General features: G+C 52.2%; 1 protein-coding gene and 1 long non-coding RNA gene across 3 annotated transcripts in view; both read right to left on the bottom strand.

Annotated features, from left to right (window-relative positions):
- Positions 1-1,528: 1,528 nt before the first annotated feature.
- On the bottom strand, positions 1,529-4,984 carry LOC123276465 (uncharacterized). 2 transcript variants are annotated; one of them, XR_006512935.2, is made up of 4 exons: positions 4,839-4,984; positions 3,806-4,042; positions 2,803-3,052; positions 1,529-2,225 (listed from the first exon to the last, which is right to left on the bottom strand). It is a non-coding gene; the product is annotated as an uncharacterized lncRNA (long non-coding RNA). The 2 variants fall into 2 exon arrangements; XR_011493813.1 differs by lacking the exons at positions 3,806-4,042; positions 4,839-4,984 and having other exon boundaries at positions 2,803-3,194.
- Positions 4,985-5,545: 561 nt separating this feature from the next.
- The window catches only part of LASP1 (LIM and SH3 protein 1), a 40,716-nt gene continuing 29,505 nt past the window's right edge, over positions 5,546-16,756 (bottom strand). The window contains exons 5-7 of the mRNA XM_014833613.3: positions 11,876-12,029; positions 11,445-11,548; positions 5,546-8,642 (exon numbers count right to left, since the gene is read on the bottom strand). Coding sequence (XP_014689099.3) covers positions 8,469-8,642; positions 11,445-11,548; positions 11,876-12,029 — 432 coding nt within the window. The 3' untranslated portion in view covers positions 5,546-8,468. The remainder of the gene's footprint in view (positions 8,643-11,444; positions 11,549-11,875; positions 12,030-16,756) is intronic.

Below are 16,756 nucleotides of genomic sequence, written 5' to 3'. Positions count from 1 at the left end.
TTTATCAAGAAACCATACATTCGTGGAATGGTTCTCAGCATCACGCCACACTCATCTCTTTGTAAGTGATCTAAAACTGATGTGAGCCAAGTACAGTTCCTGTTTTAGAGGACAAGATCACCCTGACACGGATTGTAAAATTAATACAAAACTTTATATTATGGAAGTAACTTTTTTCAGTGTTTTATTATGTTTTAGGATGTCTATATACAAATAGTTTAAATGTGAAATTTAAAAACTTTTTATCAAAATGATGAACACAATAAGACTCTGTTATAAACTGACATAGGCACAGAGTCATGAAATTTCTTCTAAAATGTAATTATTTTTTAAAACCATGCTATTCTACAACTAATTGAAAAGATGGGTAATCTTGCATTCCTTATATTGTGCTGAATATCAGTGTTATATATCACTGGTATATGACTGAAATTGGCTGATTTTTTCCCTGAATTGCTTAGTGGTTTCGACTTTATATGGATACAGACTGAAGAGCCTCGACCTCGTAAAAGACTCCAGAGCAAGCTTGGTTAGAGACTGTACCGTGAAGATTTACACCACCATAATTAACCGTGTAACCTGGACCCCTCCAAAATACTGACACTTGCCCTCGTTACCTAGGCAAGGACATAGAGCTGCTATCTTGACTCGAAGTAGAACATGTCAGTTTGAAACACGAGGTTATGCCAAAGAGTCAGAGGAAGGTTTTAACGGGAAAGGTCACGTCAAGGACTTCACAGGTAACTGAAGACCATGGCTGAAGGCGTTAGTGCTCAGAGCCATGCTTCTTGCATTAGTGTGTCTGTCAGATTACCCCCATGTAATATTGCATTTGTCAATATTCCCTGAACACTTCAGGCAAATTATCACTGAGATACGTTTTGGGTAAATAAATATTGTCATTTTCTCCTCATAATGTGGCTGTTGGTGCCAAAAAAAAGTTTTGCAGTTGAGTTTTCATTATAAAATGTCATTTGGGGAAGGCAGAAAAGGGAACTACTGGCAAACTATTAAGAGTTTGTTCCGTGGGAATTCTGATCTCAAAGATGTAGCTTCCAAAGATAATCATTCTAGAACTGGAGAATTCTTAAGTGGAAAGGGACACTAACAATTTTCTAGTCCAACTCTTTCACTTGTCAGGAAAAAATGAAACCCTGAAGGTTAAATGACTTATTGAAGGTCACATAATTTGTTGCCAAGACAAATCTCCCAAAACAGTGTTTTTTCTTGGCCAGAATTTATGCAAGTTTTCCATTTTAATTGTGACATATACTGCCTCGATCTTATGTCTTTTTAAAACATGGAAATTGAACATGATGGTATGAATAAAAACTATTAAGTTAATCTTTCTCCTTGTTTATTTTTAAGCTAGAAAGGAGAATCAAATGTATAACAATTATGATAGATTTTTCAAAAGAATAGATACTACAGATTTGGGGCCAAGTCTACCCTGGCCTCCAAAATACATGGTTTCTTCACCCTAACTGGACAGAAATATGTTGAAAGGTTTTTTTCCAGAAAAGGAACATTTGACAACATAAAAATCGTTTATTTTGGGATAAGAGAGATATTTTTCCCAAATAATAAGATAAGTATAGCCATCTTGTTTCAATAATTTATAATTCAGCCAGGCACAAAGAATGAGGATAATTAACTGTTTCTCTCTTAAAATGAGAAGCTGGGGCAGAAGTGGTATGGAATGGGGAAGATACGATAAATCTTAAAAACTCAAATGACAAGTTCCTTCTGGCTCGAGTGTAAGACAGGGAAACCACACAAGCCCAGAGTGTGCAATCTGTAGAGACAGTGAGTGATAAAGTGACGTCTCATAGATGAACAGAGACAGCGCGCTCTTGAATTTACAGGGGAAACCCTGCGTGTGAGCGGGAAAGGAAGGAATATATTTTAGCATAATATACAGTTGTATTTAGACCTAAGGAAAGCCTATAAAATGAATTCTGAGCAGTTCTCCATGGTAACTTGAATGAGTCCACATTTCAGCTCTGTGTTCTCAACACCCTCTATCTACACTCTCACACGCACACAGTATCTGCCAGCAGGGCCCATGAATTCCTCACGTCCCAGCCGAGCGCCTGTGCCTCTGAGCTCAAAAGCCCCTTGCTTGACAGGGGTTAACCGTATCCGGGAGGCTCTGGAAGAGGTCTGCTGGGCAGTAGGACTGCTGCTGTTGATAAGAGGCCTCTTGTTGGATTGGAGACCAGGAGCTGTAGGAAACCCAGAAAAAACAAGGCTCAGATAGGAATAGCAGCAAAGGCGTCAGCTCCCGAGTACCGGTCACGGACTAAGGAAAGAATTAGGAGTTTCTCTCCGCTCTGCCAAACCCCACAATTGGGAGAGAACAGACACGTCCCCCAAAATCCCACTCCCAAGTAAATTTCATTTGCTATTCCATCCTCAAGTGAGAATGAGTCGCTAATTAACTGTAGACGCAGTTACGCAAGCATAATTGTACACCACTCTGCCGACATACAAAGATGTGTTTTACCTTTAATTACTGGAAGAAAATGGGTAGTTTGGAGTTTGAGCACCTAATTGAAGAAAAAATTAGGAAATAATAGTCCCTCCCACCATGTACACCACTCCCAATCCTCTCTACCTAAAAATCCCTTGCATTGTGGGTTTTACTTTTCGTTTTAAAAACCATTATTTTAAATTAGGTCTCACAGAAAGAAGGTGGCATTTCTTATTCTTTTCAGAGTGGTTTGAGAAATGCTACATCAATGCATCTGAGAAAAAAATAGAAAAACAAGATCTCTTTTAATTTTGTTTTTGAATCAATACCCGAAATGACGACCAGAAGCAAAAATCCACCGGTGTGTCAACAAAGCAGGATGCTTGGCCAGCCAGCTTCATCCTTCCCCCCTGAGCTGTTCTCCTGTGGGCTCCCCGCCGCAGCTACAGGCCGCTAGAGCAGATAGATAATGTAGGACAGAATGACCAGGCCTATGATGGCAAAGAACATCAGGATGAAAATATCCAGCATTGTGGAGTCCTTGGCTGAGGAGGCCTCTGGATTCCGGGGAAATGTGAGCTGCAAACACAGAGGTTGCAGTTAGTGGAGAGAAATGGCTCCCTCTTCCCTCCACTGCTCAGCCCGTGTTCTTTTCCCCTCCTCCTCCCAGGGCGGGAGACTCAGGGATGCTGCAGCTCCATCAGCAGCTTACCTCCTCCCTGCCCTCCCCGCCCCCACACCACAGCCAACCAATCACAAAGCCCAGGAGTGGGTAACCAAGGAAGTGTCGGTTTAGACCAGGCAGAACCCAAGAGGCTCAATTTCTCCCCAGGAACCCAATCCCACCCCTTAGTGTCTAAGTGGAGTCTGCATGATACGGACATAGGAGGAGATCTGATCTCTATCCAGATCCCCTGCGAATGAATCTTCCTGACGGCCTTTCTTCTTCCTTTTTCCTCTCACACATCCTTGGCAAATTATCTCAGAAAAACAATGGTTGGGAGTTGGGTGGGCCATTGGCAAGTTGTAAAGGTCACGTTATGGAGGGATGTGGACAAAGGTCTCGTATGAGTGTCAGTTGGCATCTCTGGGGATGGAGCTAACGCTTATGGGACTCCTATACTGTGCCAGATATTGCACGTGTGGTGTAATTTCAACCTCCCTACAAGTCTTTATAGATGAGGCTCAGAGACAGTCAGGAACTTGTCTAACGTTTCATTGGAAATGGCAGAGACCATGATTCAAAACTAACTCTGCACACTCCAGAGACCACACTCCTCTCTCGCCCCAGACCGGCCCACCCCACCAGTCTGAGGCGCCCCCCAGCCCTACCTGCTCTGCTCAGTTTGCGATGCATTTTGCTCAGAGCACTCCAGTTACAGTGTGAGCACTGGCAGTCTCTCCTCCAGCTAGTCCTTGTCTCTTTGTGGTCGTTACCCACATTCTTGTTCTCTTTTGTGTCCTCTTCAGAGAGCTCAGCATGGTGTTACCCAGAGGGGCACTAAAGACTTCTCAGGCCCATCCCTGTCCAGTAAGAGCATCCAGAAATGCAAATTCGGGTGGCCTCTCCTGAGGGGAAAGGGTGGTGGGGACTCAGTTATGTTTTGTGTTGTTTTTATGCCTTTTTACGAGTCTTATTTCCTGTTAAATTAAAAATCTCCCTTTGGCAGTGTCCTTGGCTCCACCCCAAACAGTTCAGGAAGGTGAACGAAGCCTCCCGGGGAGAAGGGGCTGCAGCTTCACAAAAGGGGGCAGGCCAGCGGGAGGCACAATTTGCCCCCTCATTCCCTGCTTCTCATTTTCCTCCTGCGAAAATGTCAGGCAGGCAGCGCCTTTGGATGGGGAGCAGGTGTCAGTATTGTCTTTAATTATCCCACCAGCGCTGCCTCCGACACTCCCTACACTGCCCCACCCTGCTGACTCCGCACATCATTCTGCTGACGACAAAGGCTCACTTCAGGGAAAGCCAGTTTTTGCTCCTTGAGCTGCTTTCCTGAAGCCAGAGGACGCCTCACTAGGAACTGCCCCTCCGCACAGAGCAGCTGGACACAAGGCTGACTGGTGGCATAGAGCTGGGGCAGAAGGGTCTGGATTCCTTTACCACTGTCCCCTTTCCAACCCCACAGAAGAGGCGAGGCTACCTGGCCTTCCGGTCAGAGGCCAGACCCAAGGCACCCGGAGCAAAGTGCACAGCACAGGTGATACTAACATGAGAGGTGCAAAGGGCTTGGGTGCAAGGCCCCTGGGGCAAGGTCACATCACGAGGTTGCGAGCATCACAATGGAGGGCCTAAAACCTCCAGCCCTGCCACTAGCTGTGCGACTTCCCCCAGACCACTGCCTTTCTGGGTTTCTGTGAACTTCACCTGTAAGATGGACACCGCGGTAGTTACTTCTCTCACAAGGCTGTTCATAAGATCAAAGAAAACGTGTGTTAAAGATGATCATAAGGCATTGTGAACACGGCTCTGGGTTGCCAGACCACTCTATAGACAGCTGCATCCCGTGTCTTATCCCACGGCAGACTGCCCCAGTCCTGTCATTTCATTCCCCAAACACGTGCGAGCTCCTGCTAGGTGCAGACACTGGCAGCCAGCTAAAACTGCCCCAAGCTGAGCTTCTTCATTAATTCAACAACTATTTGCGCGGCAGTTATGTGCCTGGCCCTGGTCAGGCACTGGGCATTGAAAGACAAATCAGACCCACTACCTGCCCTGTGAGCGCACTGGCCAGAGGGGAGCCAGGTGCAGTGAAGGAATTCAGCAGTAAGACTGAGAATATGGGAGCTCAGGGAAGCTTCTGAGAGTGTCACCAAGCCGGGCAGGATGTAGCCAGGAGCAGACTTGGGGGGAGTTCTCAACCAGGAGGAAGTAGGTGCCAAGGCCTGGGTCCTTCTCTCCCTGAAGGGCTGCAGGGCTCTCAGGAGGGCGACGGGCCACCGCCCCCAAACAGATAAGACAGACAGAGACAGACAGACACACACACACACGGCAGCACCTCAGAGCCAGAGCCCCAAACAGATAAGACACACACACTCACGGCAGCACCTCAGAGCCAGAGAGAAAACCAAGTCCACAGGTAAAAATTAGACTTTTATTTGAGTCACCAGGAGAAAGATTCACTTGTGGTCTAAGTCAAATGTTCAGAGAGATTTGATCCCAAGCACAAGCCCACGAGGGAGGGGACCAAAACAGACCAAGAAAAGACAACCACCCCATATAAAAGGACGAATGGACGGCTTCACACACACGGATGAAATGTTTGGACAGAGGCAAATTTCACATGGTCATTTCTGTTTCTTTTTAAATACAGGTTTGTGGGGTGGTATTTTTTGTTTCCAGCTATTAAAAAAAAGGCCCAAAAGTGCATATGTGAGGGGGAAAAGGCAGAAATTAAGCAATAAAGTAGTTTTCCCTGGAGGGACATGAGGAAGAAAACAGGAAGCAGTGTTGAGAATTTGCTTTTCTCACCATTGGGCTTCTTGTATTTTATTACTGGTCCACTAAAGTTATATTCACATTCTAGTTTTGATGCATCTTCTTTCCTGGGATTAGATTGGCTAAAAGACCTCTGCGAACCGTAAGAAAAGACCAGGGACTCAGCCCAGCCCTCAGGTTCTGTGCTCTTCTAGGGATGGAAGGTTCTGGAAAGGAACAAGGACTCCCAGCAGCCCCTGGGTCCCTCAGCACCAGTGTGACAGTCCCTTCTCTCCCTGGGGGTGTGTAAGCAAAGGTCCCCTATTTTAAGGATGGAGGAGTAGAGGGGCTGGTGGCAAGGTCCCTGTGGCTGGCTTGCTTTGTTTCGGATGGAAAATTAAGCTGAGTGAAAACAGGCTGCTTCTTGCTCCTCCAGGCCCTCCTCCTGGCCTCTCACTACCCTCCCAACTGCAGGTCCTCCAACAGGATGTGTCTCTGAACTTTGGTCCCAGAATCAATGTTGTGCTTTGAGATCAAGAGGAAACGGAATGACCAGCGCCTCCCACAAGGCTCCCCAAATTGTTCCCTCTCTGCTCCCTCATCCCCAAATAGCCCAGTATAAGACACTCCACCCGCCCTCACTTCAGCTGGGGCTGAGGAAAAGGGGCTGGTCAGGCCGGGCTCCTCCTCCGGTCATTTCCTCAACCCTCTGATTTGGGGTAAATATTCCCAAGTCAACTCACAGTGAGGACCTGACTGCTGAATGCGCCTACGGGCCCCTCCTCCCCTGCAGGGTACAAGGATGCGAAGATGTCCACTGGGGGCCTGGGTGGACTCAGGGTGACGACAGGAGGGGGAGACACAGAGGGGTGACAAGAAAGCCCAGAGATGAATGAAGCCAGGCAAGGGTCGTCACAGCCACCACCGAGCAGGAGAAGGGACTTGGAGATAGCACCATCTTTCCCTTCCTCATCCCGGGGTCTGTGGTTCCAGTTTTGTAGCCCTGGGACCCTCTCCCTCTGCGCCAAGGGGGCTTTAAGTAAGCGAGGGGGAGGCCTGGGGAGAGAGGCCCCCAGTGATGCACCACAGTGTGGGTGGCACAGGGGCCTCTGGCCCCTTACTCTGCAGCCCAAGACAGAGATGGGGGAGGAGAAAGTGCCTGGAGGCACGAAGCTGTCCCCCCACCCCGTACTCCAGCAAGTACATCACCAGCCCCCCAACTCCTCAATCATCCCCTTGCTTCTGCCCAGCACACTGGGGGCGGGGGCGGGCGGCTTCCTCTATTTGGGGATGGAAGGAAAGGAGGAATTTTCACTCCAAAGGAACAAGGAACTTCTCTCCCCTAGGGCCCTCCCCTTTCACTGTGGGTTTTGAGGAAGATATCAGGGGAAGGCAGTTCTGTGCACCCTCACATAAGCCCAGACTCCTGCAGGCCCGTGCCCTGGCCCCTGCTCTCACACTCAGGCTCACACTCATGCTCACACTAGCCTGTCGCAAACACACACACTCCCACCCCACACACTAAGTCCTGGAGATACAGAGGGTCCTGTGGCTTTGCACAGTTCCAGTCCACTTGGCACCAGGCCGGGGAGGGGAGGCTATAGATGGCCCGAGACATCTTCCCACAAGCAGTAGGGAGGAGTGGCCCACCTAACTCAGATCTCAGGGGCTGGGCTGAAGGCCAAGAGGCCTAAGGCTTCCTTGCCCACCTTTCAGAACCAGCTTCCAGCCAAGGAGGCCAGCCAGGATCCCTGGAGATCAGGGCTGGGGGGAGGGCAAAGGACTGCGGGAGAGAAGACCCTGTTCGCCTCCTCCCTGCAGGGGTCCCTAGAGTAAGAAAGGTGAGAACTCAACCCAAGCCGTGCTCCCGGGGAGCCCCTCGCCCATGCTGCCGTGCGCCGGCAGGCAGGCAGAATCACAGTGTGAGAAGAAACACGCGAGGGAGGATGCAGGAGTCCCAGGCGGGAGCCTCACTCTCCTGTGTTGTCCTTGAGAGCAGGAGGCTGTGAGAGACTCCCTGGAGGGCCCGCGGCCCACCCGAGAAGCAGAGGTGAAGCCCGTCTCACTGGTCCCTACGCCGTGGCAGCCCCCCACCCGTCCCCAGCTCCAGCCCAAGGGCAAGGACAGTGGGGTCTCACTCCCGGGAATGTATGAAGCCCTGCCCTGGGGGCCCTGGGGGTCTGGGGCTCACCCCAGCCCTGGAATGTTTGGCTGTGTGAGGAGGTGGGCAGGAGGGTCTGAGGGGGCGGAAAAGAGAGAAGGCAGAGGCCTGGGGGCCAGCGGGTCTCCCATTCCAGACCAGCCTCACCGGCCTCACCCCCCCAGAGAAGTCCACACCTGTTCCATCCAGAGAGAAAACCGAGAAGCTGGTCAAAGGAAAAACCTGCCCGAGGAAGGAGCCCGCGAAAGTGGCAGAACAAGGCTTCGGTTGGCAAAAGAAGCTGGAGGAGGGTAGGAATAAACAAGCTGTCGCAGATTTAAAAAAAACAGACACTGAAGGGTGGACAGGTCACGCCCAGGACGGATGCGATGCCGTGGAATGCACTGAAGACAGATGGGGGCGCGCGGTGCCCGGCGGGCTCAGATGGCTTCCACGTAGTTGGCCGGCAGCATCCCCGTGTCGCCGGTGCGCTCGACGGTCCCGTACATCCAGCCATCGTCGATCTGCTGCACGTTGACGATGGTGTCCCCATCCTGGAAGGAGACCTCGTCCTCGTCGGCGGCACTGTAGTCGTACACAGCACGGTACCGCTTCTGCAGGGGTGGGGACACAGTCAGCCCAGGGCCTGGCTCCCCAGGGGCCTGCGCCTTTCTCTCTGACTCTCTGGGACCCCAGAGCAGGGCCTGGGTGGCAGCGAACTAGGACCCAGGAGACAAGAAAGGGCTGAGCTCTGCCACGAATTTTCTCACTTCTGTGTGTCACTTTCTGAGAGTGATCACGCTTTTTACAATGTTTCTGGCTTCTACTAAGGACCAGGCACAAGACAGGGACTGAGGTTACAACAGCTCTGCCCCACCTCTCGGAACAAGAATGCTTAGGTCCAACAGACAAGATGCCGGGCCATGTTTAAAAATATGACATGCCCTGTATGCTAGGGGCCGGCCCGGTTGGTGTAGTGGTGCCCTTGCCTGTTGGCTCAGGTCCACAGGTTCGGATCCCAGGCATGGATGTATACCACTCGTCAGCCTATGCTGTGGCAGTGACCCACATATAAAGTAGAGGAAGACTGCCACAGATGTTAGCTCAGGGCTAATCTTCCTCAAGCAAAAAAGAGGAAGATTGGCAACAGATGTAGGCTCACGTCTAACATTCCTCAGCAAAGAAAAAAAAAAAGGACAGGCCCTATATGTTATTATCTATATTATTATAAGCATCTGTCTTTTTTTTGAAGCTATGATGAGTCTGGCTTCACTCCTAAGTTCAGGACAAAGACCTATTCTTGGGAGAAAAATGAAAAACCTCCAGGTGACACAAGAGGTGTCTATCAGGTTCACCTTCCAACCTCGGCCAAAGTCTTGTGCTTAAGCCCCAGCTCTAGGAAATGTCCCATAAAAGCACATGAAATCCAACAGTGGTCTTGGAGGCAGGCAAGATTCTAACGTCCTCTGACCCTCACTGCCCTTGACATCAACTTGTCTCTAGGGGTCAGCTCAGCCTTTGTGGGGCCAGGCCCTGGGACCTGTGTGGGGCCCGGGAGTGGAGCCCAAGTGCCAACTGGTCCAGGGCTGAACGAGCCCCTCAGGACACTCCTGGATCCGCCCCCCGCTCCACCCCACTGCTAGAACCTCTGCTCCGACCTTCTGTTCCGGCCTCTGGTTGGCCCCCTCCGACGGGTCACCCACGGTGATCTCAGGGGCAACTTTCCAAAATGCAAACCTGACTGTGTTACTCCCCCGGTTTAAGTCCTTCAGAGGCCCCCATCCTCTTTAGCACTAAATTCAAACTTTTATCTTCAAACAGCAGAGACGAGCTCCAGCAGCCCCGAAGGCTGTGGGAGAAGAGGTCACGCTCCTCATGAAGTGAGTGCGGTCTCTCTCACCACGCATGCTGCCTCTGCCCCGGCCCGAGTCCGCCATCTGTGCCTGCAGCCTGCACAGCCCCCTCACTCCCCTCCCTGCCTCTGCCCTCCACCTCCCACTGCTCTTCTCAACCAGCTGCAGAGCAATCCTTTAAAAACCTGTCAAACCCATCACGCTGCATAGCTTCCCAGTCACAAAGGCCTTCCTGTGGCTTCTGTGTCCTTGCCTGACCTGACCTCATCTCCTACCCTTCCCCTCTCTAGTCCCCTCGGCCTTCCTGCTGGTCCTTGAATTTTCCTACCATATGCCTGCCTCAGGGCCTTTGCAATGGCTGTTCTTGCACCACTCACTCCTTCACTTTATTAAGGACTTTGCTGCTCTCTCTCCCCTCACCCTGCTGTCTCTTTCTTCACAGCACGTGCCATGACCTGGCCTTACATTATATACCTACTTACTTATTGCCTTCTTATTTGTCTCCCTGACCGGAAGGAAGCTCCAAGAGGGCAGGAAGGTGGTCTTTCATTCAGAGCCGAATGCCTGCTGTCTGGGACAGGTTTAGTGAGTATCTCAAGGACTGGCTGCTCTATCTGGAATCTCATCCTTCGGACGACCTCCCGGGCCAGCCTAGCACCCCAGACAGCACTGACACTCCCTCACCTGTGTGTCCAGAGCACGAGGCTCCAGCGGGCCGTTTGTCTCAGGCGATTTTATTTCTCTGAGGATTGTCTGTCCTGCTCCTACACGAGCTACTGTGAATTCCCAGGCGCCTGGCACAGAGCAGCTGAGCTTGGACGGGAGCTCAGGATGGGCGCCCAGTGCACCCACTAGTGGGGTGAGTAGCACGACTTATGGACAGGGCACTTCAACTCTAAGGACGGGTAGGCCTGAGCTGGCCCGCTCCCACTCCGCTCATTCATTTATTCAGCAATGCTGACGAGGGCTGCTCTGTGCCTAGCTCGGAGCAGGTGACCCCCAAGGGACGCTGCCCTGCCCGCACAGAGCTTCAAGCCCGGGGGGACACAGACCGAAGTTAACAAACAACAACTGTTTTAAGTTGGAAAAAGTGCTCTGAAGGAAACCGGGGCTGGGGGAGTGATAGAGACGTCAGGGGACACCACGTGACACAGAGCGGTTTGGGAGGGCCCCTCAGAGGCAGGGCAAGCTTAGATCCTAAGCACACAGGCAGTCATCCCCGTGAAGAGCGGGGAGCAGGGCCCGGGTCTGAAAGGCCCCAAGCAGGAAGGGGCGTCGTATGCTCCCAGGGAGCTGGAGTCAGGAAATCTGGGCGGTTGTGGGGGTGACTTGCCCAAGGTAACTCGTCCTGTAACACAGGACCCCGATCCCAGCCTAAGGGTCTGCAGAGACTGAGATCCATGTCACCTGCAAGTGACAATCTGGGGTCAAGGGTCAGGGGAAGCCACGACCTCCAGGGGGTTTCTAAGGACAATCTATGAGCTCTGTCCAGTAGGCCCAGCCACCTCTGGCCTCCTCCGGCCTCCAAACTCCAACCTCTCCCCTCTGGCCAACGCTACTCACCCCGCCCCCGCCTGGGGTGCTGCGCTGTATGGAGACCGGGGCGGCAGGCTCCTTGTACCCGCCATAAGACTGCGCCGCCTGCTGCTGCTGGGGCTGCTGGTAAACTGCGAGAGAGGAGGAGACGGGGCTCAGACACTGTCTTGCCAAACCCGGCCCTCCTGGAGCCCACCCCTTCCTCCGTGGAGCCCGAACAACGTATTTCCACCCCCACGCCCTTGCTCAACCTTCACTTCTCAAAAGCTTACCATAAGTGCTCATTTGCTGGGGCTGCGGCTCCCCCATCCCCGGGGTGCCCAGCACAGGCCTGACCCGATGGGGCCCGAGGGTGTGTGTGTGTGTGTGTGTGTGTGTGTGTGTGTGTAAATGAGGCTTCCTCCACCCTGAAGCTGGCCTGGCCTCAGGTCCCCTGCCCCCACAGGCCTCACGCTCACCTGGGGCGCTGGTCGGGATGTGGTGAGGTGGCTGCTGCTGCTCCTGGGGCCGCCGGTAGCTGCCGCTGCCCTGGGAATCTCGGCGCTCGGGCTCCAGGCCCTCGCCCCCGCTGGGGCCCATGCGGCTCTTCTCAAACTCCTCGTGGTACTTGATCTACAGGGGCAGAAAGCGCTCGGTGAAGGATCACAGCAAACCAGGCAAAGCTCCCCTCCTGTTGCCACTCAAGATCCGGATGGAAGAGAGTCCTGGAGGGCTCCAGACAGAGAGCCGGGTTCTCATCCGGGGGCTCACCAGCTGTGTGCCCTTGGGCAAGCTACTTAACCTTGCCCAGCCTCAGTTTCCACCTCTGTAAAGTGGGACACTGGTGTCTACCTCAGGTGTTGCTGGAGGAGGCAGTGAGATGACGATGTACAAAGTCCATGCAAATGAAAGCACCAGACAAGGGTGAGCAGTCATTTTTCTGCACCCGCGGCAGGGGCTGGGGGCTGCCCTGTTCTGCCCGTCAACAGCAGCAGGAGCAGCGACTCCTGTTTACCCAGCACCTCCGAGGTGCCAGGCACTGTGCCGGGAGTGCCACATCCTGGCTCATTTTACCTCATCAGCACCTATGGGGGGGGCACATTACAGTCCCCATTTCACAGACAAGACGGAAACTAAGGCGCTGACAAGCAAAGTGAGCTGCCCAAGGTCACGCAGATTCCGGAGCCCACCCTCTAATGGTTGGGCGCTTCTGTCTCTTGTGGGCATGACCTCACAGAGACCAGAGCCCGGGGCCCAGCGACGCTCTGCTGAGGACTCCAGCACCCCGGGACAAGAAATGCCGGGCCCTCCCTGTGTGTGGGTCGTTATCTTTGAGATGGGTTCCTTCTCTTGTCAGGTTCCAAAAATGGGCAAAAAGAGACCCAAGGAAGTCACACACCCCAGGCGCTCAGCAAGGACTGGTTGAGTTGAACACATCAGGACCCTGGAGACCTTCCAGCGTGGCATTTCTTAAAATCTGTTCTTCAGATTGTCTGCTTCCTATCCACCTGAGCTGCTTATGAGAATGCAGGTTCCAGGGCCTCCCACAGAATCTACAACATCAGGGCTGGGGTTCTGGAATAACCTAGCATTTTTGAAAAGCTCCCCAGGTAAGTCCAGAGCCGCCTCAGGAGCAGAGGTTGGCAAACTGAGGGCCCTGGGCTCACGAGCCAAGAATGATTTCTACATTTTTTTAATGTTTGGGGGAGGGGGGCGGAAATCAAGAGGAATTCTCTTTTGTGACCCATGAAATTTCTATGAAATTCAGATTTCAGTATCCACAAATGAAGTTTTACTGGAATGCAGCCACACCCACTTGTTTACCTACGGCTGCTCTTCCATTCCAATTGCAGAGCTGAGCAGCTGGAACAGAGGCCCTGCGGTCCACACAGCCTAAAATGCGTGCTATCTGGCCCTTTACAGAAAACGTCTGCTGACCCCCGCTTGCCAAAATACTCTGCACACTCTGATGGTAAAATATATTTTAGCACAATCTTCCCAAATTAGATCTATTTTATAAATTACATAAATGTATCACTTTATAAATATAGAATTTACACTGTAAAACTTACACAAAAAAATATGAATTAAAAAAAAGGTTGAGGGGGGCTGGCCCCGTGGCCGAGTGGTTGGGTTCGCGCGCTCCGCTGCAGGCGGCCCAGTGTTTCATTGGTTCGGGTCCTGGGCGCGGACATGGCACTGCTCGTCGGGCCACGCTGGGGCAGCGTCCCACATGCCACAACTAGAAGGACCCACAACGAAGAATATACAGCTATGTACCACGGGGGCTTTGGGGAGAAAAAGGAAAAAAAATAAAATCTTTAAAAAAAAAAAAAAAAAAAAAAAAAAAAAAAAGGTTGAGGGGCCGGCCCCATGGCACAGCAGTTAAGTTGGCACGTTCTGCTTTGGCGGCCTGGGGTTCGCCAGTTCAGATCCCAGGTGCGGACCTATGCACAGCTTATCGAGCCATGCTGTGGCAGGCATCCCACACATAAAACAGAGGAAGATGGGCATGGATGTTACGTCAGAGCCAATCTTCCTCAGCAAAAAAGAGGAGAATTGGCAGTAGATGTTTGCTCAGAGCTAACCTTCCTCAAAAAAAAAAAAAAAAAAAATGCTGAGATGACAAAGAACCAGAGCCTGGAGTTCTAAGGTTTTTCTCTGCATTCTCTGCACTCTCAGGGGCACATAATGCCCATACCCCACCTTGAAGAGCTCTGGCGGGGTCTACTCACTTTTCACTGGTGGGGAAGGGAGCAACCCAAGAAAGGTGCGGAGGCCATGGTTTGGGTGTTCTAGAAGTGCTGGGCTGGCGGGGGGGTAGGGGAGGAGGACACTCGGAAAGCAGGACCCTGAAGGAAACTGTCCTGTCCCAGGCAGGCCCAGGCCCTGCTTCTCTCCAGGCCTCAGACCACCTGACTTGAAGCTGGCTCTCACTTCCTGTCTGCCGGGATCCTGCCTTGCAAGTCTCCCAGTGGAAACAGCGTGGGAGTAGGGGTGAGGGACAGGAGACGGCAAGGCCCGTCCTGCTTCCTGGAGCAGAAGGAAGCAGCGATCCTGTGCTCTGGAAGCCCCTGGCCCAGGTCTGACCAGCACTGTCCCAACCCAAAGCACGACCCTTCGGCCATCCACTCCCACTTCTCTGCTGCCTTCTCTCCCGCTCCCGGGCATTCGCTTTACAAGGAGGGCAAGAGTTCACACTAGGCTGGGCAGGGCTTCCACATTAGTAGCTGGGCTAAAGGTCTGCAGGCGTGGCCACTGGAACACCTGCATCACCTCTGCTGGCTGGATGATGGTTCCTCACTGCAGCCTGGGCGGGAGCACAGGCAGGGCAGCAGCAAAGTCCAGGACGGGACCAGACTGGTGGCAGAGAAGCACCTCACTTTGGGGTTTGGATCAGGACCAGCCCCCTCCTCTCCCTGTTCCTTCCCTTCAAGCCCAAGCAGGGACCCACACCCAAATGGTGAAGCAGGCTGAGCCTGTTCCTGAGGGGGAGGCAGCCAGTCCTGGCCAGACTGAAAACGCACTGGACTCCCCAACTCCCACTCAGAAGGGCACCCAGGGGTGGAGTTCTCAGACACAGGGCCAGTGTCCCGCTCTCATATTCCTAAGACAAGGACATAAAGTCGGTCTCCTTCAGTGACCCCCATCCACCAGTGAGTGTGGGAGGACAAGGAGAGGGGACATCTCTCCTGAGGCTTCCAGGCTCACAAGGCAACCGCCCTTCCAACTTTTGTCTTGAGGTGGCAAAGGTCAGCTTCCCGTGTTTACTTTCTGCTAATGAAGAGGGTTGACCCCAGGAGCCGGTGACCGGAGGAGGGACAGTGCATATGAGGAGGTGGACAGAGGCCTGCACTGGGGGCCCAGCTACCCTGAGTGACAGCCCCCTTCTCTGGGTGTGACTCTATCTGCATTAGTGATCGGGTGATCGCCTATCTGGGTCCCAGGGTGCTATCCTCTGGCAACGTCCTACAGACTCAGTCTTTCATCATGGGCTGCAGCATCCCTCCCATGCCTCGTCCCTGGGAGATAATGAGCCCTTCACTCACTCAGGTGACCTTGGGCCTCAGTTTCCTCATCTGCAAATGAGGCCATAGCACCATTTGCTCCCAGGTGGCCCTGAGGCTCCTGACCAGCTCTAGGAACCTAACCAAACTCTAGAATTGAAAGCAAGTATGGACACGCCACTACATGTGGATAAATATTTAAAACTAGGGCCAGGTGGCTGGGGTGAATGGTCCAGCGGCAGCCGAGACACAAAAGAACCCTCCCCATCACCAATGCAGGTACCACCTGTTGTTATTACTAATAATCTTCATATTTGCTCAACTCTTCACATTAAGTTCATAAGGGCTCTTTGCACATTACCTCCCTTGGCCCTGATAATAATCACCCTAAAAAATAAGCTGGACAAGTACATTTCAATTCCCATTTTACAGAAGAAGGAAATGAGGCTCAGAAGTTAAATGACTTCCAGAGGCAGAGCTTCCATTGCTCAGTAAGGGCCGAGGCTGGTCACACAAGGACAGAGTCACAGCTGGACGGGCCTTTCCTGAGGGCAGATGTGGAGCAGGGTGACCACGTTCCTAGGCTGAGTTCATGTTGTTTGTTCTGAATAAATATGAACAGCACCCTTTTCACTCTCCAACAGGCACATTAAAGGGTGTTAGCACATCCGAAAGACAGAGAAAGATCTTCCAGACTCCAAGGGCCTAGCTGATCCCTGCTCCAAGCTCACCCAAGTCTGATCTTCTAAGTGCCCTGAACAGGAGTCACCATGGCCCAAAACTGTCAGCAGAGCCCCAGCTTAAGAACGGTCCTGGGTCCCCATGCAAGGATGTCACACTCTGTGCCCATGAGATCTAAGCGCACGTGGTGGGTTGAGGGCCCAGGCCTAAGGACCCTCCCCAAACATCTAGGCCCCTGCTAGCCAGGACTCCAGGTCCATGCCACAGCTAAAGAAAACACATTTTCTCTGCTAGCTGCTGTCCTGCTTTCTAAACCCCCAGCTCCCCTGATTGTGGTGGAAAACAACAGTCTGACTCTCCACACGATGCTCTCACATGATTCTACGTCACAGCTAATGGGTGAGCATCAAGCTTTCAGTGGAATAATCAACTCACTGGACAGAGTCTATTTTTCACAACAATGTGTCCCATTTGCTGAGGGCCTATTTTGTGCCCTGACAGGCATTACTCATTTCCTTTCCTCAGTCAGCCCGAGAACAGCATACCATCATCATCCCCACTTTACAGATGGGGAAGCCAAGGCTCAGGGGGTGGGGAAGTGGTGGGTAAGGCAGAATCCAGTCCTAACATCAGATCCTTAGTCCTCAACCACCATGATGTACGGCTCCCTAT

This window comes from Equus asinus, chromosome 13, assembly GCF_041296235.1.
Source record: "Equus asinus isolate D_3611 breed Donkey chromosome 13, EquAss-T2T_v2, whole genome shotgun sequence".
Lineage (NCBI taxonomy): Eukaryota > Metazoa > Chordata > Mammalia > Perissodactyla > Equidae > Equus > Equus asinus.
Note: the sequence above shows the minus strand (reverse complement) of the source record. Positions and strands in the feature narration are given on the sequence as shown.